The sequence below is a fragment of the Sceloporus occidentalis genome, unplaced genomic scaffold, assembly GCF_023333645.1.
Source record: "Sceloporus occidentalis isolate IW3139 unplaced genomic scaffold, rSceOcc1.0.p SCAF_328, whole genome shotgun sequence".
Classification (NCBI taxonomy): Eukaryota; Metazoa; Chordata; class Lepidosauria; order Squamata; family Phrynosomatidae; genus Sceloporus; species Sceloporus occidentalis.
This window is the reverse complement of record NW_028317308.1, coordinates 185895-212234: the sequence shown is the minus strand read 5'-3', so window position 1 is coordinate 212234 and position 26340 is coordinate 185895. Positions and strand designations below refer to the sequence as shown.

The window sequence follows — 26340 nt, the reverse complement described above, 5'->3', positions numbered from 1 at the left end:
AAATGTCTGATTAGGCTTTTAACACCAACCTGTGTAATTAAGAAGTTATATTTGATCTCTGACATCTATCTTAATTTAAAGAATATTATTAACTCAGCCTATATGTCTGTGAAAAATAACCTTTCAACCAGTTAAAGAGAAAATTGCAAATAAACACAGACAGTCACCTCTTATTTGTATGACTGTGAGATTGAAATTGCAATATTGTGCAAAAAAACTAATTTAACATTTCACTTGGCAATGTGTTGAACATCACAGAGGTGCTGATAGGGTTAGTGCCTTCACTATGGGTAGGTCTGATGTTTGCATAAGCAGCAGTTGGGGTAGCAGGGCTAATCGTTATTTAAAGGCTCGCCTTCCTGTTTTAGTCACCAAGAATAAGTGAATTTAATTCTATCTATCTATCGCTATCATATTTTATTATTATTATATCATACTAATAATATTTACCATTTTACTATTTATCCCATGCATTGTATTCAAACAATAATATCTTTGTTAGAAAATTCCATGGATTTATACAAAGTTGAATGCAATATTTTCCATGTCCATTGGTCAGTATTGTGCAGTTAAATAATAAATCCTGGATTAATTGGCTTAGCCCATAGTATATCATATTTACTAACTTTCCAGGATATGATTGCCCATATGATTGTCTGCAGATGAGTATAACTGTATAAAAATCATAAAAAAACCTTTTCTCTAGCATAGTTACCAAAGATGCCCGTCCTGCTCTCCCATGCCATGTATTGTTTTCTGTTATAAGAACTATGTACGGCTGCTGAGTTCTCCATCCCTGCTACCTCTGGCTCCCAAATAGGTATTGGCGCCAATGGTGCTGTGTTAGTGTGCATGTTCCCAGGAGCTGTGTTTATGCATGTCATCTTAAATATGAAGAGTAGTTTTACCCTAAAATGTGAAATAGCTTGGAGGAAAGACGAGAGAGACAGAGCTGTGATAGAAACATTTAGATATTTAAACCGATTTAATAAAGTGGAAGAGGGAAGTTTATTTAAAAGGAGGAAAAATATTAGAACAAGACATCATCATCTAAAACTAGAGGGTCAGGGAGCGTTAGGTGTACTGCAAGGAAGTTTTACTTTACAGAGAAGATTGTAGTAGCCTCCCATCAGAAGTGGTAGAAGCTAATACAGCAAGGGGCTTTAGCCATGCACGGGACAGGCATAAAGCTATGATTAAGGTCTCATTAAGATGAACCGAATGGTTCTTTTCTACTGTCCAATTTGTATGTTTCTATGCAGCAATCCGCATTGCGGTGAAATGTTTTCATGGTTGCTGTCGTATTTTGGGTTATTAACTATGTTTCTATGACTGTCCCCTAAAGAATCAGCGTAAACTCACATTTAGACAGCTGGAATTGATGTTTTTTCCAAGATTTGAAGGACCCTGACATCTCACCTGTATTAGGGAGCCCCGATAGTTGGGTAAAATGATAGCACCTTCAGCTATGTGGGGGGGGGCACTTATTAAATATAACACCGGGACACTGTAAGTTGTATGCAGTCCATCCCCATTTTCCATATTTCCACCGATTAAAGGGGGCTTACTTACTTACCCCAAGTAGTAACATCTGCCCCTGTACTGGCGTAACAGGTTAGCTGTGCTACTCTTGGTTAAAGGACTCCTACAGGATGCAGAGATATACAAACCCAAACAGCTACTACCAGCGAAAATAGCATGCAGCCACATCCCTTAATAATATTCAAATATTTGTTTTATTTCACTTGGAAAATATGTCCCAAAATATATGCCGGCCGGTGCATGAACACAAGGAGGCAGCAGTATCCTACCGCCGTTAAGCAGAACAACGCTAGAATAGTTTACACTTAATGCCAAATGAATGCTAAACATAACATTGTGTTTTAGGTTACATGCAATATGTAACCTAAAAATATAACCGCAAATATGTGCCTCCTCCAGATCCACCCAACAACCCATCTAAGGGTTTCCACTTTTATTTGGTTGATGTGCTAATTTCTTTCTTCTGTTTGTGGTTAAAATGAACACATACAAACACACATACACACACACACACACATTATATATATATATATATATATATATATATATATATATATATATATATATATACCATTCAGAAGTTTGAGGTCACTTAGCTGTTTTCATGCAATACAAGGACATTTCTATCTGTAACATAAAACATTGCAAAAGGGTTTTCTAACAATCAATTAGCCCCTTATAAACTTGTAATAACAAACACAACGTACCATCGAAACACAATAATGATGGTTGCTGATAAAATACCTCTGTACTCCTATTAAAAATCAAACCTTTCCAGCTACAATAGTCATTTACAACTTTAACAACGTCTGCGCTGTCTCTGATCCATTTAATGTTATTTTAATAGACAAAATTTGCGTTTCCTTCAAAAACAAGTGACCCCAAGCTTTTGAATGGTAGTGTGTGTATTTATTTATTTTTTTATATATATATATAAATATATATATTATTTATATTCCAATTATTCAGTACATTCTGTTTTGAAATCCATAGGAAAGCCAGATTAACCCCTTGAGGGCGATATGCATTTTCCCACTCTAGCTTTGTGAATGTAATACAAGTATGCTTATTCTTTTTTTGTGTGTTTTATTTCATTTCTCCTGCGGGAATGTGGTCACCTGAATAGGTACACAGCATATGCATAGGTGAGGACACTTGAGAACCACTCACATTTGGTGCCACAGTGGTTAAAAGAGTTGCCTGTCCTCCCACCAAATGCCATAATCTGCATATCATGTTGGTAATAGTGCTACTGGTTCTTCCTTTGGTGTAATTTATGCAGAATTACCCCCCCATACATTCTGGACCAAACACCTATGCTAATTGTTTGTAGTGTTAAAACTACCAACCTACAGAAGGGTTGACACCTCTTAAATAATGAAGGGGTTAATAATCTCTTTTCAGAGCAGCAGTCACAAAGATCTGTCCCCGCTATAGGCTCACAAAGGATACCCAGCCTGCAGCTGCATGACTCTCTATACAATGTGTCTCTGGATCACTACCTCTCAGTCACCAGCTGTTTGCTAAAATCTGTAAGCAGGTTGTGCCTCCTCTGCGCTCTCTCATCTCTGCGCTCACAATGGAATGTCTCTGAATAAGCCTTAACCTATTGCCCCTCATGCACTTCTGGTTTTTTTCCACGTGACTCTTTAAATCTCTACCATCTTCAAGAGGTTATTCTTCCATTGCTTCTTTGCACAGCCTGTGCCCACTATTTTCCATAAGACCCGGGGGGGGGGATAATGTGAATGTCAGAGCTGCCTAGCAACCACGTTGCACACAATGCTCTTCGGTAGGGTTAGTTCCATGAAGTCAAAAATATAAAAATTGCACTCTTTAGTATGTTGAGCAAATAAACTCTAGAAGATCTGTTATTCTATTCTATCATCAGAAGGTTTAATCATATAGAAAAAGTACATAATCATGTAAGAAGCCTTTTTGGTTTCTTTCACAAAAAAACAATCACATGACAAATTAGTGTTCCCGTTAAAAGTTACCAAGGAGGCAAAGTTTTACTTGATTAAAGAATTAGTCTTGTGAACGGTTTGGATATTCTAGGAATTATGTATCTGATACAGCCTTTAGTTACAAAATGAATGAGTTAGTCGAACGGAACCATTTATTATTGTTACTCCTGATATGCCTCTAAAGTAACTACAAACAGTGCGTTAAAGATTGAAAAAAGCAATTTCTGCATCTTAATAATCAGACGTTTTGTTACATTTGCTTAAATGTGTATAAATGTATTATTTTGTCCATTGGGAGTTGATACAATAACTTAAAATGTAGGGTACACTGTGGATACTGCACCATAGTGTTAAGAAGCCAATTGGGGAGATCAGTAATCTCCCTTGTAAATGGCCCATTAGTAGTGTCACCTGCTGTTATGCGGCAGACCTGGCACCCTAGGCCTAGTCAGTTTAGGTCGGAATACACCACTGCCTTAAGCCTGTTGTGGCTAAACATCCAGAACTTTGTTCTAGACTGTTCTAGGCTGTTGAATGCCCAAACTCCTCCCAGAAAGAATTATTTAATCAAGTAAATTGTTGTCAATCTCTGTTCTTTGTGTGGTCAGAGGAAAGAATAATGATGGATTTACTAAGGTTTATTTGTGTAACACGCTAGAGAGTGCAATTCATATTTCAGCTAAACCTTTAACATGGCAAATACAAAAACACGCTCCTGCCATTAACCCTCATACACTCCTGCTTTCATTTAATCCACCAAACTGCCCGCATGCCCCATCAACCTACCCAGCACTCCCAAAGGTGCTTTTAAAAAATACTTTTTGGTCTTAGCCGATGAAATTTCAAACTGTACTGCATCTAAATCTGATGAGGACTTAAAAGCTCAGGTTATGCTTTCACAAGGATATCGATATTACCAGCAACGCCAAGTAAACCTAAGCGTTTATGTCTTAGGGGGGGATTACATTAACGTTATGCATGGGGATAAAACTGTGTTTAGCTTTATAGTTCATCAAATAAAAATAATAGGTTGTTACAAGCTGATTTTAAACATGAATTTGAGACATTATAAAAGTTTGTGGCTTAGAGAAGTGTCCGATTTCTAGGAAATATGATCATTTTGGGTCAGTATTATAATGTTGGGGTTTTTTCCCTTAAGGTCATGTTTTTTATGATGGAGAGATTTGTGTCAAGAAAATACAAGAGACTAGGAAATCCAAATTATCAACCTTCTAAATTAAACGTAACAGCTTAATATAAACTATGATTTAGATCTTTGGTAATCAATTATGACTATTATTTATTATGTCTTGTTCTTTAGTACTGGAGCTTATCCCATAATGATACATTTTAAATATTGGCTAACAAGATACTGTTATTACACTAGATTTTATAGTATATAATTGAACAGCTCGACTAGAGGTTAATAAAATATTTTTAGAACTTGGACACAGAATACAATTTTGCGTATTATAAAATGTATATTTTGTCCCCTTTGCAGCATTAGAGTGATTAGATGTTTGAACACTTTACTATCGTTACATGCGAGCTCTGTAGTTACAAAGCTATCAAAAAAAGATAAATAAAACTTATTACATTAATCAAGCCTCCAAAAATAGTACATCAAATATCATAATATTCCAAGCTATGAAAATATTTTTAAATACGTATTGTTTTAAAGGTAAACTCCAGCCAGTATATGATTGCACCACGCTTACAGAAGGAATGACAAAACATTCTGCGAAAGCAAACCAAGAGTTTTTTTTGGTTTCTTTTTAAATGTAGAATAATCTGCATTGGCCAATCACCTGATCTCAACCCGATGGAGCATGCATTTCACTTGCTGACAAAGGCAAAACTTAAGGCAGAAAGACCGATAAACAAACAACTAAAGACAGCTGCAGTAAAGGCCTGGCAGAGCATCACAAAGGAGGGAAAAGCTGTGTTTGGTGATGTCCATGTGTTTCAGACTTCAAGCAGTCATTGCCTGCAAAGGATCCTCGACAAATAATTAAAAATGAACATTTTATTTATGATCGTGTTCATTTCTCCAATTACATTTGAGCCCCTGAAATAAGGGAACTGTGTTTGAAAATGGTTACGATACCTAAACGTTTCCTACAATATTTTACAGCATTGTGGAAACCATTGTTCCAAAAACAGCAGGAGCATTGCCTGTTGACTGCTGTAGGTTCACCTTGTGAGCCTTATCGATATACTTAGTTTCTGTTAGGGCATAAGATGTCCGGATGCTGAAGTCCTTCCAGACATGTAGGAACACCAGAAAATGTAAAGGGGGGGGGGGGGGCATTTAGCCAGCTTGGTTCCGATTTAGACTACCTTAACTTGGTGGGCGAAGTCAAATACAAGACTCAAACTGCTACGCCTCCCCAAAGGCTACAAAATACAAGTTGTGTTCTCAATATAACAATGTGACAAAAAATAACTTTCAATATTTGTTTACTTTTGTAAGTAACATTCCAGTTAACATCTACTGCAAACTGGAAATTCCTTTTGGTCACTATGATGTCACCTCAGCCTGGAGACGGCAGATGGCAGACGGCAGCCTGGTCTCTGAGCTGGACATCCCTGCGCTCCTGCCACGGAGAATCATCCAGCACCAAAACAGCAAAAATAAAACTTTAAAATTATTTTTGCAACTTTCTAGCACTTAAAGTTTCAATACGTTTATTAAGTTATTTCTCAATATGTCTCTCCATACTTCAGAGCATCTAAAAACCATAATGTTAGTTTTCCTTGTTGCAACTGCAATATTTGCTGAGATATTCACCAGCCAACAAGCGGCTTTAGGACCAGAGAACGGGTTTCTGTCTTTCTCTGATTAGCCCCAGGTTTGGAAAATGCTAATTCAGTTTATTTGGCATTGATGGGGCCAGCTGAGGATGAAAAAAATAAGGTACTGGTATGTCCCTTTAATACCTAAAAGCCCACAGAGTCTTAATCCTTGTAAGCGCACAGTATTTTCTCATTTTATCTGAATTGGATTAACTAAAACATATAGATACGCTATTGAAAGCGGACTTAAAGTGTTGTCACCAACAACATCAGAGACTGGAGATTTAAAAGGAGAACCTACCAAGAACTATGGAGGAGTGTTATCTCCTCCCTGGATAAAGGTGGATTGTAAGGAGATGCTGCCCCAGAAAACCGTGTAAGTTTTTTAAAAGAGTAAAAACTGCTTTCACTAACACTGCAAAAAGTAGTAAGGATCAGAACAATGAGCACTTGGCCAGTAGATTCCTGTTCCTAAAAAGGCAGATCCTCAGTATCGTTTCTGGATCACAGGATATATTAGGCGACGTCCATTCTTTCTGAACATCAAGTGGGAGGATATAGAGAGCGACCGTTCAACTCCATACATACCGGCTGACATATATAATATAACATATATGCATATATATATATATAATCAATGGAATTTTAGGTAACCAAACAAAAATATATCCTACCTCCATTTCTTCATGCAAGGCCAATGGTCAATTATGCTTTCTAGAATAAAGGCTTCTGTAAAGTCAAGAAGTTCTCTAAAGATGGGCAGTGGAGCTTTGGGATCACATGGTCTAAATCCACAGCAGGACTGATTAAATGATCCATGTTCTGTCAGGAGAGAGAGCATAAGTTAAATCAAATTACCGATATGCAGAAAAAGATGAAGCCAAAGCAAGTTTGTATCTTTCTTCTGTATGAAGGATGATGTCTGGTCCATGATTGATACCGGCTCAAACTTAATCTGTTACATGGTTGATACTGGCTCAGGTTTCATCTGGTGCATGACAGAAAATGATCCCGCCTCATGCCCCTCTATGGCTGATGCCAGCCCCTGTCCTGACACATACCGTGAGCAGTGTCCATGCTGCTGGATGTGGATAACCCTGCCCAGCACATTATCCATGATCTGGACACCCAGGAGCAGCCTCATGTCACACGCCCGCACGGCCTCCTACCTGCAACCCTTAACTGGGCTCCAGCAAAGCGTGAGGGCCTTAAACTGACACCCATATGAGTACACGGCCCACCACCCCGGGACACTTCCCACAAGCTCAGCGCATTCAGCTTCTCCTAGCCATAATCCACAGACCTCACACTCCCTGATTTTGGGCTAGTTAGAGGGAGATTGCGATCTCCCCAACATGCCCTGCTGAGCGGCCACCACCATGGGCGTCTCCTACCCATACCACCGCAAACAGCCACCACAAGCGCTGGTCTGGGTAGCAGGAACCCACAGGGGGACCGCTCAGGGGAGGTGGCCTCACCACTCACCCCCTCCCTAAACGCTACTGTTCTAGGGGCTCTGTGGTAAATCACATTGCTGGCAGCCACACAATACTGTTAGGAAGAGGAGCAGAATCCCGTTACGAGATAAATAGCTGACCGCTTGAGCCCATTTTGCTCCTACATAGCAGAGCATGTAAGTGTTTGTTCCCCGTGAAGGTAATTGGTGAGGCTATTTGGGGAAATTGACTGTCCCTTTTAATGTTACCTAGTAAACAGAACTCACTGTATATCTAAGAACACAAAGTCTGCTAATTGAAAATAACAGGTTTCAAAATGATGTATCCACGTGGCAAGTTTTGTAGTAAAACAGTTTGGTACAGCTGTCCAATTCATGGGGTATATGGATTAATGTTCAGATTACCTCAGAGTAACAGCTCCCTCTGCTGGAAGAGCAGGGAACATAGAAAATCTGCCATTTGGCCCAATACAAATCATGCTTTACTACCTAAAACTCATCTTATGTTCTTTTATCCCACAGTAAAGCACTTGGATGGAGGGTTCTTTTAAGAATGTTTATATCACAAGGCAAATGGATTTTGGATTGCATTTCCTTTGAAGATACATTTACCTTTCATTCTAGAAAATATACCTCCTGCTCTTTGACTGCAACTTGTTGGACTCAAATAAATGAAGTGTCGCTAAACATTTCAGATGGCTGGGATGGAGCATTTTAAGGACTTTTTAGGTGTTTTTGTGACCTCAGGAAAAATAGGCAAACTGGGTCAAAGGAGTTCTTATCTGCCGCCAAATTCCATGTTTCTATGTTACATAAGTAGTTATGTAACCAAGTAACACATTGAGAACAAGAATGATATATTTTACTTACACGACGTAATTTATAAACCAATTTTCTGCGGTCTTTACACACATTCTTGTAACTTTAGGGCTGAAGAGCTGTGGAATAAATTTATATGCGCCACACATTTTGAGGTAATGGAAAAGAGTGATGAGTAAGGATGGGGCCAAATGAGGGACTGTCCCCTCCAAAGAGAGAAACCTGGGAGGTATATTAGAACTATAGGCTGGCATGTGCGGTACCGACAACTTTTTCCTGTAGCTAACCGCACACACAGTACTTCAGTCGCTAGTTATCCGCCTGATGTAGGAGAATATGCGCACAATAAAGCCCGCTACAAGTGGGTTCACTGAATCTCTATCTAAACGCAAGCGCAGAGTTCGATTGGCCACTCGGTTTGCGCATGTACCTTAGCTTTTGCGACCTGGTCAATGTACGCATGCGCAATCACCTCTTCGCTCGGGTTGTGCGAAGCAGGCCGCGCATGCGCATTGTCCCCGGTTGGTCGGCCGCCCGGCCCCGGGGAGAGTGTCGTCTCCATGGGAGGATGAAGGAGATGGTCGGAGGCTGCTGCGTGTGCTCGGATGAGAGGGGCTGGGCCGAGAACCCTCTGGTTTATTGTGACGGACACGGGTGCAATGTGGCCGTTCATCAAGGTAGGGCAACTGTTTTAGGAGGAGGGGCGAGTTCTGACAGCAGGGTGGGGGCTAACACTTAGCGGTGGGGTAATTTGCAGCGCAAAAGGTGCACTAAGGGATGCGGATGGTTCCGCTGTGTAACCGAGGGAGGTTCAACGCAAGTTACAGCAGCAAGGGGTATAGTTGAAGGGTACGGGGCAAAGACAGAAGAGCTGGTGGTAGTATAACAGCTGGTGGGGTGGTCCTTATGGGAGGGGGTAATAAAACGGGGGACATAGAAGAGATTGTGCGGCTGTATTATGGGGTAAATGCAGGGTCTCCCGTGTAGGCACAGGAGGGAGGTGTGTTGTAGGGTATTATGGGGTAGATCCATTGTTAGTGGAGTGACAGGTGAGTGACAGGTGCTGTCAGCTATTAGATGGTGGCCGAGAGGTGGATGTGTGTTGGCCGGTCGGTATGGGATGCTGCTTTGTCCGGTTGTACCTGTTTTGGGAATATTTGCCCCAAGGGGTCAGTTCTCCTGTAACAGGATGCGTTCATTGATGTTAATTGCAGGGCATGTCAGCCTTCAAGGAACATATGTGGATATTAATGTAAAGGCATAAAGCATGTTCTTTTAAACATTAAAGTATGTGTGTACCCATGTGTCTTTATCTGTGATGGTGTTTTTTTTTGCATGTGCGCACACTACACGCAAGAGTTATTATTCTGCAAGTAAATATTGGGAGAAATGTATGTAAATATTGTTGCGACAAACATCAGTCATGGTGAAATTTGATCTGAATTATCATCTGTACTCTTCTGCAAGCATGATTATTGCTAAAAATTGTAATAAGAAGAGAAGTTTCAGAAAAAGGGGGGAATGTGAGAAAATGTGTTACCAGAAAAGTAGTACGTACATGGTATAGACTTTCGGTGAAAGCTTTACAGCCAATCGCAGTAAAGGAATTGAAGGCCATTGCAGATGTTCGCAAAGCTTCTAAATAAGAGTAAAAGGGGATTCAGATTAGACTGGGCAATTGGTTCTGATCTGGGGTCACCACCTGTGTACGTAAATAAAGCTCATGTGACGTTTGGACCAAAATAGAAAAGTTCTCTGATTCTTACGATTATTTCTGCTGCAGACGGCGTGTAAAGACTTACGAAAATTAAACTCTCAAGCGTTTATAAAAAGTGCCGGATAAGACCCCAGAAACAAATAGCCAGAATTGTTGCATTCATTTTATTTATTTATTTAGAAACAAAGAAACCTAGAATTTGATGGTAAATAAGAGCCCCTCGGCCCATTTTTCCCCACTTTATTCAGTCCATGGTTTCATTTAGGTTAAGGATTTTCTTAATGTCTTTCCAATGCATGTTTAAATTTGTCTACCACCTCTGGTGAGAGGCTGTTTCACTTATCTACCACCCCTCGGTAAAGTAAAAGTTCCTTATATTAAACCTCTGTCCCTCTAGTTGTAGATTGTCGCCTCGTGTTCTAATACAGAGCCCTGACTAAATATAAAGCAAAGGACTGAATGGGGTTAAATAAAGGTAAGGCAGGTTAGGGTCAAAAGTTTATATAAAAAACCCCAAATAGGATGGAAGCTTCCGGTTGGGCTGCCCTCGTTTAGCGCTCCCGGGGGTCTCGGGCTGCGGGAATTTGCCGCCTGCACTGACCCCGCACGAGCGGGAGAGCCGAAGGCAGAAGCATGGAGGAGCTTCTTTTCAGGCGATAAGAGAATATTCATTTTAAATTCTACTACTTTGTCATGGCTTTTATTGGGGTGAAAGTTGCCCTCTTGTAAGGGTGGACTGGTTGGTTTAGTTGACGGAGGGCTTGGGTTTTGTTTGTTTCACTTTGGGTTTGGGCCGAGTTACTATGGATACAATATGTTTGTTTATGTTCATAAGAAAAAAGTTTATTTGTAAATATTATGTAAAGCTAAATAAAAGTCCGCGCCCTGTTTACACAAAGTTTGAGTTGTTTGTGTTTTTCTTCCTCGTTCTAATTCTATATTTTTCTGTTTGTCCCGCAAATCATTCACCGCTTCTCACCGCTTCGCCTTCGTGAATTCATACAGAGCGATGGCAGCCTTTTGTGGTCACGGGGAGTCGATCGCGTGTGTATCTGTGCCGTGTTCGTGTCTGACGCACGGATGTGGTCTCTATGATTCAAATTGATAGAAGTGCAGATCGCAGGAAGCCAATGGGGGCGGAAATGTTTGTATAAATAAATATACAGTGTTGGGGGAGGGGAGACAGGTATATAGTTACCTATTTTTTTGCGGGGGGGTTGTTTGTTAAAGGGACAGTCTGTCTTATACAGTTTCACCGACAAATATTTCATAATAAATGAATAATAGTAATAATAAAGGGAAAAAGGAGCTTGTTAGAAAGAAGTTGGAGGGTGGGGAGAGGTACCCGAATCCCTCTATCATATGCGGATAAAAGTGACGTCGGGTTCATTAGACTGCATATGATGAGTGGAGTGTCCATTTAAGTTTGATATCCGAGGAATACCTTAACTAGCCAATATTAACAGAGAGCACACTAGGTTATCCCGAGCCGACTGTATGGAACATCCAACACAAATTAATCAGTTTCGTTTTGTGGATCTGCATGAGCTTTCTTGTTTGTGGCAATGTAGGGATGGAGACAGTCAGGCATTTTATTGAGGAGTAAGAACCCTGTCGCTTTTATTTGAACCGACTGGGCGTTTTGTTTGGGTAGGTCTTTGAAAGGCTGTTATCAGATAAATAAAACGTTTTGGGTAAGCAGTTGGACTTTTTTTACACAGCTTGGTGGTCAGAAAACCGTTGTTTCTGTCCGCATGGCAACAAAGAATTAGAATTGGTTCCCAATGATTGTGTTGGATCTGAACATTCTCCCTGATTGATATATTTCATTAGACAGGGGCAGCAGAAGCTGCCGAGGGTGGACTCTTCAAAATGTAACTTTGCATCAAGGAAACTCTGAGGAACTATGAACGGGATACAATGTGTCATAGTTTAAAAAAAAAGTTTTTGGGGAGGGGTGGTTTTCATTTTTTATCTTGTACTTGCATTGTGTGTGTGTGTGTGTGTGTGTATATATATTTTTTTTTTTCTTATTAATTCATTTATTTACTTCTTTCTTACAATATGCTAATGAAAACCCATTGGCCTTATAACTTTTTCTATATAAACTATAGTTTGCAGACAAATTATGGTTTTAACTTCTTAACTTATGAGGCCAATCCCCAGTGAGTATCTGCTGCAGGTACAGCATACATTTTTTTCTGTATAATGTATAGTTAAATAAGATTTCTTCAGTCTCCTTTAAAGAAAAAGGATTAGGCATTATTCAGAGCCAGGCCTTCTTGCTGGAGGAAAAAAATCATTAATATTATTGAAGTTATAAAGTCTCTTGCTAACGCGCCCTTTCATGAATAGACCCTTAAGGGCTTTCATGGAGAAGAGTCCTAACTATCTAGATATGTTAACGGGGTCGATTGAATATGACTATGATTCTCGTTCAGTAACAGACAGACTTCTGATTTTCAAAGCCTTTTGTTTTGAGTTGTATGCATTGTGCTAATGTTGGTCTCTCATTCCGAAAGGAGAACTGTAGTTCATTGTGAGTAATGCTAGTAGCGGGAAATGAACAACATAACAATAATCCACAATATTTGGAAATGAATAAATAATGGGAAAATAATTTGTCTTTTGAAGACAAAATTTGTAAATATGTAACGGGCAAGGTAAAGGAAAAGTGTGCATTTTTACTCTGTATGGGTGTGGAGGTGCTGTTCAGGAGCTCTGTCCGTGGTACATCTAATCCACTGGGTCATTAAATCCCCACCAGCTCACTGATTATCAGCACCATTAATCCATACTGTCCAGAGTAAAGATACTGGAGCTTATTTAGTGAGACCGCAACAATTATTCACTTCATTGAATAATTACTAGAAAGATAGTTGTTATAATACATTTAAATATTATTTTCTCTAGTGGGAAACACAAATTCTGTACATCAAACACATTGGGAGAGACCTAAACGCTGACGTATTGTTTTGTTTTCTGTTGTAGTTCCCGGTCAGATTATTACACTGGGAAGGTTTTGGTAACCTACGTATCTCATGTAATGTCACTTTTAACCCTTGAACCCCTCTGCTTTCTTCCCCAAGAGTGCAACAGTGAATAGTGCTCCCACGATTCAAGTAACTATAATTCTTCCCTTTTCAACAGCCTGCTATGGGATTGTCCAGGTGCCCACAGGACCCTGGTTCTGCCGAAAATGCGAGTCCCAAGAGAGAGCCGCCAGGGTGGTGAGTATATGTCAGCATTCATGTGCGTGTGAGTCGTTTAAAAGTTTAATACATCTGTTTGAGAGGAAAACATCCATTGCTGGGGAAAACCTGTGTCATTTTGTGATATCAGTGATTCCAATAAGTGGTTTTAATCAAAGTGTGTCTAGGAACGTTGAGGATTGGGCCATCAAATAACTGTCGACTTTCAGTTCTTCATGTAGATGTAATAGAAACTTTGATAGGTGCTAGAAGCGTGAACAAGGTTTGTATTAAAAAAGCATGTGTGTGCCAGCTGTTACTGTTCATCTGTCAAGAGTATCATGCGTGATGTCATACAGAGCAGATACAAGTATTATAATATGCCATTGAAACTTAGTTAGAAATGTTTTGTGCTCTGCCTGGAGTTTTTTTGAAATTTGACCTAAGCAGCCACCCAAATAATACCTGGTGGATTCTGTGCAAGCCTTGGAAGATGTAAAGAGCGGACTAAGAGAAGGAGGACGGGAAGATAAATGAAGTAAAAGTGGGTATTATAAAGAAAGAGAGGTTGGTGTTCAAGGCAAGGGAGAGTGGCAGTTTCATCATTTGAAGGTCCAACCAAAGTGAGTTTCTTCTGCGGGAAGATCTTGGTCGGCCCTCTGTAATACATTGGTAAATCAGAGAGACAGCTCTTATGGGGTTTATGCTGCTACTCTCCTGACAAGTCTCCCTTTAGTGTGCCGGAGCAGTATAATTTTTTTTGGTTGCCATTTTAATTGCTCTACATTTAAAACGGATGGAAATATATGTATCTTATATACACAGCTTATGTATCTGTGTAAAACAGGTATCCCGACTGCTTGAAATAGCTATTGTAGAACATTAAACCGTAGACAAGCACCGGTACCTTGGCAAACTGTCAACCTGTCTTTGAGAGGTCTTACTCATTATTTCTGAATTAAATACTGTCTTAGCCTCTACTTTTTCTGCTGGAAGGTAAATCTACTTTTCCACATCCTTTTAGAGAAGAAGATGCGGAATGATTAATGTGGTCTTTGGAGATAACCATAAAAAAACTTAAGCCCACCTATGTCAATATGGGAATTTCAGAAAAATTCCGATGGAAGTTCAATACCTGCAGAGTTCTGTATTGTAGTCTCTGCAGTCTATACTTCCCATCTGTATCGACAAACTCTGGGATATGTTTATCAAAGCAAAACTTTAGACACTTTAAAACAAAGTGAACTGATTAGAATTTTCTATCAAACCTGAACCGTGTATTGAGAAATCGGTCACAATGTACCCTCTTCTGAGAATTCTCTGCAATCTGCATTTATAATCTGCTGATTAAATGTGCTCATATATTACTATAAGTATGTTATGTCTAATCTTTACGTTCTCCTGCTTACAGAGGTGTGACCTGTGTCCACATAAAGAGGGAGCACTGAAGAGAACAGACAACGGAGGTGAGCCGTCCATTCCAGGGAAAATTTAAATGAATGGAATGTAGGCTTGGAGTGTACTCGATAACATTTATTGTTCTATGAATAATTTGCCATAATGTCAGTGTTACCTCCTGCTCTAGTCTACGTGTCCTCCTGCATTTTAGGTTGGGCCCATGTGGTGTGTGCTCTATATATTCCGGAAGTCCAGTTTGCCAATGTCTTAACCATGGAGCCCATTGTCCTGCAATATGTGCCCCATGATCGCTACAACAAGGTACAAGCTATTGGAGTTCGCAGTCAATATCCTGGCATACCATTAACCCGTTTCTGCTGTTATAACTGATTAAGCCTGATGCTCTTGTGCCATCAGACATGCTATATATGCGAAGAACAGGGACGAGAAAGCAGAGCTGCATCTGGGGCCTGTATGACTTGTAATAGACACGGCTGCCGGCAAGCATTTCACGTGACATGGTGAGTGACAAGACAGAGGCATGTTGAAATCCCACTATGAAACACTGGCAATCGGGGTATAAAGGGCCTGGGACAAGGAGGGCATGCAGATCCTCTGTGTTCTTAGGTAAGGGGCAAGCATGATCCTTCTCTCTCTCATGCCTATGTATTACTGAGAGAAGAGGAGCACTAGGTTATGATGTCACATCTCGGTGCTCTGCCGCACTCAACAATCAAATAGAGGAAGTTGTAAGTTGCAGGGCAAGGTCTGTTTCATGACCTGAGACTGACATAACTATACATCATGGAAGGCAAACCTTGACCATATAGGACCTACATATTGCACAATTAGAGCTGTTAGGCTATAATGTAAATTTAACTACGCAGAGCCTTTCATAATGTATGGTTAAATTGGTATGGTGAAATGTTTTATCTCACTAACTCATGGTTTACTTATTTGTAGTTTTTGCACTTAATGGAGAGCTTTTGTCAGTGTTCTGCGACTGTGAGTGAATCACACTGGAGAGCATTTGCGCTCACAGAGGAGCCTATGATTCTCTTGTAATGTTGCCCCTTTACTGTCACCGCAGTGCTCAGATGGCTGGACTTCTGTGTGAGGAAGAAGCTCAGGAGGTGGATAATGTCAAATACATAGGATATTGCAAGTACCATTTCAGCAAGATGGTGAGAGACCCACAGGTACCCTGCTTAATACCTACAGGTATAATTCGCTTAATGCCAGTAGATCCCTTCTTCATAACTTAAGTGCTCCTTGCGTCATAGGCACAGGTACCCCGAACGTAATAACCCAATATCCTTGGCCCTGTGTTATAACATCTTAACATACTACTTCGGCCATGGTAAATAATGAAATAGTGAGGGGTGTATATATATATATATATATATATATATATATATATATATATATATATATATATATATATATATATATATATATATATGACAGACACATTAAAGACATCCAGTTTAATACATATGATCTACGAAGATCGCAATGGGGGATCTGAGGAGACTCTTCCATGTGCGTACATGAAAAGTGCTCACATTGATTTCAATGGAAGCTCATTCCTGCCACCGATTAGCTGTTTAGAGCGGCCTATGAGACTTAATAAAGCTCACAGATCTCTGTGGTGTTTTCATGGAGGGGCAGTAAACGCCAGCTCTCGATAATGCTGGACAAAGATGCACGAAAAAAAAGTTTTATCTATGAAACTGTAGCAGAAATGTCAGGCAAGGTAACCACACAGGAAACAATCCAGCTGTTTATTTAAGGAGGAAAAACAAATACATTATTTTTGCTTTTTCTACTAATACTACAAGTTAGACATTAACCTGTGTTCTGATAACGTTGCTCGGAACGGGGACTGAATTGCTATCTCCCAGTTTCAACATCAAAAGCAGCATTTATAAAACTTTAATCTGCTATTTTTTTTTCATCTTTATCAAATGTGCAATGTAGGGGGGTTTGATTCTTTTTTATCACCAAATTTGATTACTTTAAATTATCTTGTTTCGTTCCTAGAATGTTGGACCCCACTTTTCTTAGCTTCCATTATTCTCCTAGCTTTCATACGTTTGCGTGTCTTTTATCGCCCGACGCACTGTCCCTTTACTCTATTCTTGTTCTTCCATAGAAGGTTACCCGTCTGCCTTGTCCATTCATCCCAGGCCGATGTAGCCGCTCTGAGTCCCCCTCTTTGGATAAACCCACCCTGTACAGAGAGCGTCAGAAAAAGGTACGCGCTGTGTTTGTGTTGGAACGCGGAGGAGGGCAGGGTTGCAACTTCTGGGTTAAGAAAGTAATTTTTTCATTTTGGAAGAATGTAGGAGTACTTCAGTATGCATTTTCTAGGACATTAGTCTGTAGCTTTAAAAGTATCCTATCCTAAATATAAATACCTAAGGCTGACTGCTGTCTTGCACCTTCATATATATATGTGTGTGTGTGTGTGTGTGTGTGTGTATATATATATATATTCAATATCATCTTGTGCACACACACATATGTATATGTATATAGCATGTGTTGTAACAGCTAACTGTAGCAGGACATCATGTATTGCAGGTTATGCTTAAATGTTAATTTTACAACACTAAAGTCTAAAGTACAATATATTGGAAATATTATGCAAAATCAAGACACTTGGGATCATGTAGTACCAGTAACTGAAAATTAAACTTGTTAAAAGTTGATAGTGAACGGAGTTTGTACATGTAATAAACTAATAATAATTAGTGTTGCCTTTCCATGTCTTTAAGAGTCATAAGGACAGAGAACGAGTCAGGCACAGGAAGCATCGGGATTCACCTGGCCACCTGACAGGACATGCCCTTCTACCCGTCACAGCGGAGAAGGTATCTAAACCTCTGTTTTTGTACTTTAACGCGTTGTTTTTTGCGTCTCTGGCATTCAGTATTATTAGACTGATGCTTTCCGCACATGTATTCAGCGTTCTTTTCCTGGGCTTTTCACCCGTTTCACACATTGCTGTTCCCATGCAGCAAGAGAGCAGAACAGAAAGCCCAGAGGTGCAGAGGTCAGAGCTGAAAGGAAAGAAAGCATCAAGTCACAGGAGTCGCAAAACTGAGAGTCGGAAAGGAGATGCTGGAGGAGCCCCACCTATAGGTACAGGTAGCAGACCGGCTTTCTTACACATCTTGGCTTTTTTTCTTGTATTCTCACACAATGCACAAATATGACATGATGAAACGTCCTGACGCTAACCCAAAGAGAAAGTCACCGTATTCTATCCACAGTCACAATTTTCTAACATCATTTTCTTCATAGCACATCAACTTTTTGTCATTTTTTTTACTTCTTTCATCATTTCTTCCTCCCAAGATTGCACCTTTCTCTCCACTCTCTTACCAGATGTCTCACTACAGGTAGCTCCTCTTCTCCTCCGGACCTGGTCAGCTTCCCCAAGCTAGAGGATCAGGAGGAAGAAGAGGGGGATGATGAAGAGGATGATGAAGATGAAGGTGGTGGACCTTCCAGAGCAACACCCCACTCGCCACCAGAGCTCACTTTCTCTAGCTTTGGTTCAATCATGCGTTTCTCTAGCGAGTCGGCACACAGCAAGCCGTGGGACCCTTCACCGGGGGATCGCCGACCTCAAAAGTGGTCAAGGGATGGAACGGAGGCCTCTCGGGAGAAGAAACACAAGGGTAGTAGGAAGAGCAGGCATGGCCCAGGGCGACCAAAAGGCAGTAAGAATAATCCACCTCACAGCACTGCATCCACCACCCTGCCTCTGCCAACCCGGTATTATACACATTCTTCCACCATGCTTTGTACCAGTATGGAGTCCCCCTTGCTTTCTTCAGGTAAAAATGACTGGGTTTTATAAAATCTCTATGCAAGTTTCCTGAGGTCTACACATTTAAATTGCCATCCTTCAAGTGTAGAGTCACATAAGCTTGCAGGCCTCAATGGACTCTTCCTCGCATGGAATTGACCTCTGTGGTCTCAAAAATGTATGTGACTCCCTTTTCCCTCTTGGCCCGATAACCCTTTATTAAAGACTGCATACTCTGTTTGCCAATACTTGCTATGTCCGTTTGGTTTGGTGGTGTACACCTACTGTACACTGCAGGTATACTTTTGGCTTTGACCTTGTAATTGTATAGATCTTACACGTAATTTTGTTTCTTCCTGCAGTACTGTTGTATTGTGTTTTTCTTCCTCAGGGATATACACCAGTAATAAAGACCCCATCTCTTTGAGAACAGCTTGCAGTACACCACTTCCCTCCAGCCTTCTGTCTCACCAGAGCTCCATCCCACCATACAGTAGAACCGGCACTATCCCCCCCTCCTCCAGCGCTTCTACCACGCAGGTCAGAGCTGGGGACAGAAAAGTGCTTTTTTCATCATGGGTTAAGTGTTATTGGCGTAGTAGCCTGTGTGTGATCGAGGGGTCTCATCACTAAAGGTTCATTTTGCTGTGAGCTTACAGATAAGTAGAGCTAACATACTAAACGTTTGCGACTTTGACTAAACTAATTAACTTGAATTTTAATGAACTTCTAATTGAATGCAACAGCGGCTAAGCTGCGGGGTGGTAGTGGGCAGTTTAATGCTACTGTACTAAATAGGACGAGTGTCTATGTATATATTTAAGTACAGAGTAGCTGGCATGTTGTCTTTGCTGATAACTTTGTTTGCTTTCTCTTTATTTCCCCTGCCTCAATATACTCCTCTATTCTGCTCCTCTCTTCCTCCCCCTTGCAGGTATTCTCACTGACCGGCTCAACATTCAGTATCCCCTCATCTCATATTTTCGGAAGCTCCTTGTCAATGCCTCCTCTTCTCAGCCAGGCTGAGAATAGTCGTACAGGTAACCTGAGACTTATATATATATATTATATTTATGACAAAGGTTACACACATGGTTATATGCTTTGTAGTGATACGTTGTACAAGAAAATAATGGTGCCTTACACCTATCATTCTATGTGTTCCAGTAATGTGTGCCCCCTATAGTACAGAAGGTGGTCTATAGCACTAATTTTACTCTTACATAGATGGGACGTTATTGCTCTGCCAGCAGGGGAACGATTTGCTTTTTCAAGGACTATTGGGATGAGTTTTAAGCTTCAGGTCACTCAAGTCTCTTCCTCTAGAGCGTCTCTGAGTTTTGTTAGGTATGTTTGCATTAAAGAGAAGAAGAAGGAGTGGTGCATTCGTACATTTGCAGATTTTAACTACCGGTGTATGCTGCAGTGCAAGTTCAGCTGAACCCAATTAAATATCTATCACAAGTGCTCTAGGACAACAACTTTATATCAGCTTACCTGTCCTAGGTAAATGATTAATCCATATTTATCTGAAAAATAAAACACTGGGTAGGATTTCACCCTAGTGTACCTGGTTTCACATATATCCTCGCATGGATCCGAGGGCTTGGTTTATTAGAAGTGATTATTTATTATACATGGACAGAGACATCCTGGTATAATTCAAGGAGCCTTGCTGACAGCACCACCCTTAAACTTGTTTGAGTCACAGTTGTAAACTGCATACAAAGATAAAATGGATTGAGAGCTCACATATATTCACCCCCTCAACGAAGAGAAACAATATAATAATGCTGGCTTCCTCCCCTTATCCAGAGCCCGAGCTGGAAGATTGCAGTTTTGTATGCAGAGGCAGCTCCCCCCGAGAAAGCCTTTCCTCAATGTAAGTCTTCAGGACGGAGAGATAAGACCAGAGGGTTTATGTTAAGACTGGAATAACTTTTTGTGAGAGAGGAAGGCATAAGGGAAGCATTTGCAGAAGGACGTATCAGTCATGACTGTGAGACATGGTAAATAGTGTGTGTAGATTGAGGAGGTTATGGAAATGGGTGGTGGAACAAACTGCCGATGTTTTGTATATGCTTGAGAGAGCACATAGGTAGCCGTGTGTATGTTTAAGTGAGGAAATGGACGGTGGAGGCTATATGTGATGCACAGGGGCTGTGTGGATATAGGGGTTGAGCAGGAGAATGAGGGGAATTGTTAATAACCTGTTTGCGTTTGATCTCACACACTCTTGCTCTTTGGTCTCAGGTCACCAATCAGCAGTCTGCCCCCGTTATTTGATCCGAGCGGTTCCTGCAGTCAGAATGAGAGTGTTCCTCATGTCACAGCCAACCTTGAACAACTGCTGGACAAGCATGGAGAAGCAGGGGTTAACAGTAAGACACGGGTTTGGGCCAAGGGACCAAGTGATTAGCAGTGAGGCCTGAACCAGAACCAAGGCCAAGGTAGCAGGAGATGGAGTGGAAAGTGAAGGCTAATTATGAAACTGCTCGGCGTGTATACTTTCTGTACGTTTCTGGGTTATATTGTGACATGGCACGCTGGTGTTCATGTATTTTGACGCCATTGTGGCGAGTTCCCCAAGATCTGAGTTTTAGGATCAGAGTTAAAGTGAGTTGCCATGCTGCTGAGATTTAAGTGAACGCCCAAGGTGACATTTATCATGTTTAGGGCCAAATCTGTGGATATTAGTGATGTGTAGCTTCGTAGGACATGATGATCTGTAACACTGTGTGCCTCTCGTATGTGGAATTACAGAGGTCAACGTGTTCTGTTTATGTGCCTCTGTCATTGTGAACCTGCCGCTCTGTGTGAGTGCAGCTTTCTGGTGTTCATTGGTAGATAAGACTTTGTGTTATTATATACTTTGGGATGCCATGTTTTATTTCTCCGTTGTGCCTCTTATGATGACTCTATGATTGTTTCACAGTTGTCGACATGCTTCAGGCCTTGCACTCCCTACAGAAGGAAAACCGCTCCCTGCAGGACCAGATAATGACACTTACGGCTCGCAAGGAGAAGCTGCAGCTGCTGAATGTTCAGTTGTCTTGTCCATTTCCCCCAACCCATTCACAGCCCAGTGCTGCCCAAGGTGAGAACCTCGGCAAGATCCTTTCTTTCCCTCCCTTCGACCTCATCTGCTCATCCCTTCGTTTTGTTTTTTTAATGTGGGTGTGTAAATTGCTATCACTGTTCTTCTCTGTAGTGTTTAGCTTTCTGTGCGGCTCCTTTCTTTTCTTGGCGTTCCTCACTCTTCTTTCTCCCTCTCTGTGCAGTGGGGTCCCAGGAATCTTTCAGCAGCAAGAGTCCTAATTCCAAGAGCAGCTTCCGTATTGAGAACTCTTTGTCTTCAGAGGTGAGGCAGGTCTGGGGCAATCAATCTGCACTATTAGTAAGAGGACTTGTCCAGTCTTTACCTTGCATGTTTCCCTCCCCATGTATACTTTACCTACCTCCTCTTTATAATTCTGCTGTTACCTTATTTTCCCTTTTACCCCCGTTGTTCCGCTAATATACAGAGTTCATTATGTTCTTTGTTTGCCACAGGACACACACTCTGGCTTTCCCAGCAGAAGTAGTTCTTGTCTGTCATTACATAGCACTCCACCACCAGGCCCTGTGTCGCAGACAGGACCGTCCCTTCCGTCAATGGCAGCAGAGCAGCTAATGAATGGATTGGCACGAGCCACTGCTCCTGGTGGCCCTTCCGCACTAGCTACTATGCCTTTGCTGGGGGCTTTGTCAGGGAGCCCTAGACCGCTGTCATTGAATGGTATTCTGGGAAGCCTCAATGGAGGCCTACAGGGGACGACAGGACAGTCCCAGAATCCTCTGCACAGTGGTACCGGAAGCACACAGTTGCCAGCCAGGTGAGAAATATGGAATATTGAATCGTTTAACACATTTTAACGACTATTTTCCTCTCTCGTTTAACTACCTCAACTTTTTGCCCATGCAGTGTCTCGCCTATGAACACCCTGTCAGAACAGCAGCGCCATCTTGTTCAGCAGCTGCAGCAGATCGCCTCCACGCATCTCTCTGCGGTAAGAGATACCAATTATCTAGATGTTATGCTTATTCTGTCACCAACATCTGGTGGTTTAGCATTGTGTATTATATGTCAACTTTCCATGTTTTTTTAATTTTCTTCGAGGACACTTTAGGGTGATTATTAGCTTGAGCATTTGAAGAACATTTTAGGCTTCTGATGCTTCAATGTCTTAAGAAAACAAGAAAGAAACACCTCCACAAAAAAAGTGAATATTAAAGATGATAAAAAATAATAATATATTTATAAATACCCTACAGGTCCTGCTGCTACCCGAGAATAACACTCCTCATAAGTGTTAACAGGAACAATAGATCAAAATACCGGGGCGCAAAGACATGTGGGAGAATAAAAATAGTAATATAGTGTAATAAAATCTCAGATATTTTAAGAGATATAAAATGAAGTAATTGCACTCACAAACGTGCTCAAGGTTAGGCGCTCATCAAAGTGATGGAGTCTGTATATCCTTAGGAATACTGTGATAAGGAACAGAAACCAAAAAATAGTGCAAATAAACGTTGATATATTTATTATAAAATAAAAGGTAAAAAACTCACAAGCGTATATGCATAACCAAATTGTCATGCATAAAAGCAATGGAAGGGTGTCCTTTTCAATAAAATCCGAAAGGTCGATGATATGTATAAAAGTTTCTTAAGTCTCTCAACGCGTTTCGCCGACTATGGCGTCGGCTTCCTCAGGAGAATTTTGCAAAGTCAATGTCTTAAAAAAGACTGAACTGCATTAAAAAATATTAATTGAATAAGGATAAATGTAAGCAATGTTACAGTCTAATCAAGCCTGGTCAACGTGTCCTTTGTCTCCTTAGGATCAGCAGAATATACTGTACCAGCTAGTTCAACAAATCCAACAGCGCCGGGATTTGCAGCAACTAATAACATCACCGCCTGCTCCCCCCCTGCTTCCAGTGACATCAGCGTGCAGCTCCATGGCATCATCACCTGCCCCTCCCATCCTTACAGCACAGACCCCCACTTTTATGGCGACACAAGGGGAGGGGACATTACAGAAAGCCACAGTGAGTGTTTGGAGAGGCTAGGAGGCCATATTGATGTGGGAATCGATTTCTTCCTCTGTTTCCTTATTCCAATCTTATCGGCTTCCCCATTGCTTTTTCTTTCTATCACAACCCGATATCAGATTTCTTTTCAAACATCTTTACTGTGTTTCGTCCATATTGTTGGACACACTTCTGTTTCTTTCTAAAATACATTCTTGGTTTCCTAATGTTTGATTGCTTTCTTATTAGCTCTTAACTAACTTCATTATTTATAGGTTTAATTTTTATTTGATTTATAAATTATATACGTTAGAGGAACCTATGGAGTAATGATTAGGCAATATATGGACGTAGAGCGGCATCTTCGGTGGAGTCTCATAGCTTTTATTTTTAAAACAGCGCGCGTCCTGATTGGTTAGTTAGTGCAAAAGAGACCAATCAGAGAAAACTGATAAATTAGTTAGTACAAAGAGAGACCAATCAGGACGGGCCGCGGTATTTGGTGTGACCACCCCTTGCCTTCAAAACAGCCTCAATACGTCATTTGCACAGCACTGTATCTTTGATATGGCCAGTTACAGATTTCTCTTGTTTTGTAGAGGGGGAGCGAGAAGACCCCCACAAGCCATGACAAGGGATAAGCTAAGCACCTGGTGGACTTTCGCTACTGAAGTGAGAAGATAAAACATTTGGGGGGTTTGACCAGAAAAGGAGAAAAACCCAGGAAAGAACATGACGCTGTGTGTTCATCCCAGACCTACATGGCCTAGCACATGCTTCATAGATATTGTATACTGTGTATGGTTTTTCTGACCAGTAGCCAACATGTCAGCATGTATGGATATTATCATGTGTATGTTAACTCCATGTCATTATCCCATATAGTTGTATATAGCGTACTCTGGGTTGTTGTCCTAGGTTTGCCTTGCATGAGACAAGTGTTTTTCTATAGTGGAGAACACTTGGTGTCCACTTTAAAAATACCATCTGTATATATTTTATGTGTGTAATATTTGTGTATACATATGTTACATCTGGTTAGATGTTCATTTAATGGCCAAGAAGGGCTGCTAACATTAGTCAGATGGCGAGGCTTCTGTTTAGAATGATGCCTCTTCACTATGAGTGTTGGCAAGTTCACGTTTGTTTTTGTGGAACGTGGTTAGAAGCATGGATTGTGATGGCACAACATTTTTTGCTTTTTTTTTTCCTTTCCACCTACAGATTTGTGCCGGTTTTCCACTAGGTTTTTGGTATTTGCACTGTGATGCCGCAGCACCACCACCACCATTGTCCTACCTTCCATACATTGTTATGTAGCAGCCTCTGAATTAGTGTTGCTTTGGCTAATAGGCGCATGAAAGCCAGGATGTATAACTCAGATGCCAGGAGCTCTGACCATGTTGGTAACGCCAGGTGATTTTTAAACATGCATACGTTGTGTGTCTGGCCTCTCACCTGTTATCCCTTTGGGATCTGAGCCTTCCCCTTCAACTAAATGAATATCTTCGCACTTTGGAAGTAGAACTTTGTGCCCCTGCGCCCTGGATTCCATAACTTCTACCCCCAGCCTATTTCCGTTCTCTGGAGCCAGGGGCGAAGCCTGAAGCACCTTTTGATACATAGTATCAGTCTGCGTGAAGGATAAGCACCTCCACGTTATGCTCTCTGTTGCACTGTCCTTGCGTTTCAACATGTACATGAGACCCATATTAGATATATATTTTTCTCTTACGTTTCCATGTTTGAATTGTTGATTTCTATATAGAGAGCGATAAATGTAGCTGTTTATATTGTGAATCCATTAGCACATGATGTAGACTTGTGTTCCTTTTGTATCTGTGGGCTAAATAGGTAGGATTGCTTTGAATCGATTATAGGAAGACTTGGTTTTTCTTATTTGATTCTACAACATAGGCCCCAGTATTTTGCACCTTCCAGAAGTCGCTTCTTGCGTCTGAATGACTGTTTTGTATAGAAAAGTCTGTGTTGGCTTCATTAATGCCTGAGGAAGGGACCTAACAACTTGGTCTCGAAAGCTCGCAATTAAACTCTGTTAGCCAATAAATGGTATCATTTTAATTATACTTTTCTCCTGTTTTGTATAGAGGAAGTATCGTATTCTAGTTTAGCTTTTAAGTGCTGCAAATTCTACAGTCCTTTCTATTTTTAACATAAACACCCAAACCCAAAATCCATCTTAAACTTATCCATTTTAGAGGGACGCGTAGCACAAAAACAAATTCATCGCCTGCTGTTTCTCAGTTGACTACAGAAAATTTGGGTCTCCAAACCTCTCATTTGGAAACTAAAATATGTCGTACAGGAGCGACGTAACTTCCAAGCATTATTTATAACTGGTGAACATTATGCATTTTAATTAAGCATTGGAGAGGTACCCATACAGATTTGACGGCTGGAAATCACCAACCATGGTGGTACATCCATCAGATTTTTGTGATGAATTTGTGGAGTAACTGGGACATGGAGCGAGTATGTGATACGCGGTTCTGATGAGTGTGAGGGAGGAGGAAACTTTGTTCTTAGCCTCCCACA

General features: G+C 40.9%; 1 protein-coding gene across 1 annotated transcript; it reads left to right on the top strand.

Annotated features, from left to right (window-relative positions):
- Positions 1 to 9148: 9148 nt before the first annotated feature.
- LOC149274500 (protein AF-17-like) lies at positions 9149 to 24425 on the top strand. The gene is made up of 19 exons (XM_089505432.1): positions 9149 to 9257; positions 13448 to 13527; positions 14900 to 14954; positions 15098 to 15207; positions 15304 to 15407; positions 15977 to 16070; positions 17042 to 17143; positions 17667 to 17762; positions 17910 to 18033; positions 18294 to 18734; positions 19098 to 19246; positions 19641 to 19746; positions 20522 to 20588; positions 20960 to 21087; positions 21642 to 21803; positions 21988 to 22067; positions 22259 to 22581; positions 22671 to 22755; positions 24384 to 24425. The coding sequence occupies exons 1-19, from the start codon at positions 9149 to 9151 to the stop codon at positions 24423 to 24425; spliced, it is 2457 nt and encodes an 818-aa protein (XP_089361558.1).
- The last annotated feature ends 1915 nt before the right edge of the window (positions 24426 to 26340 follow it).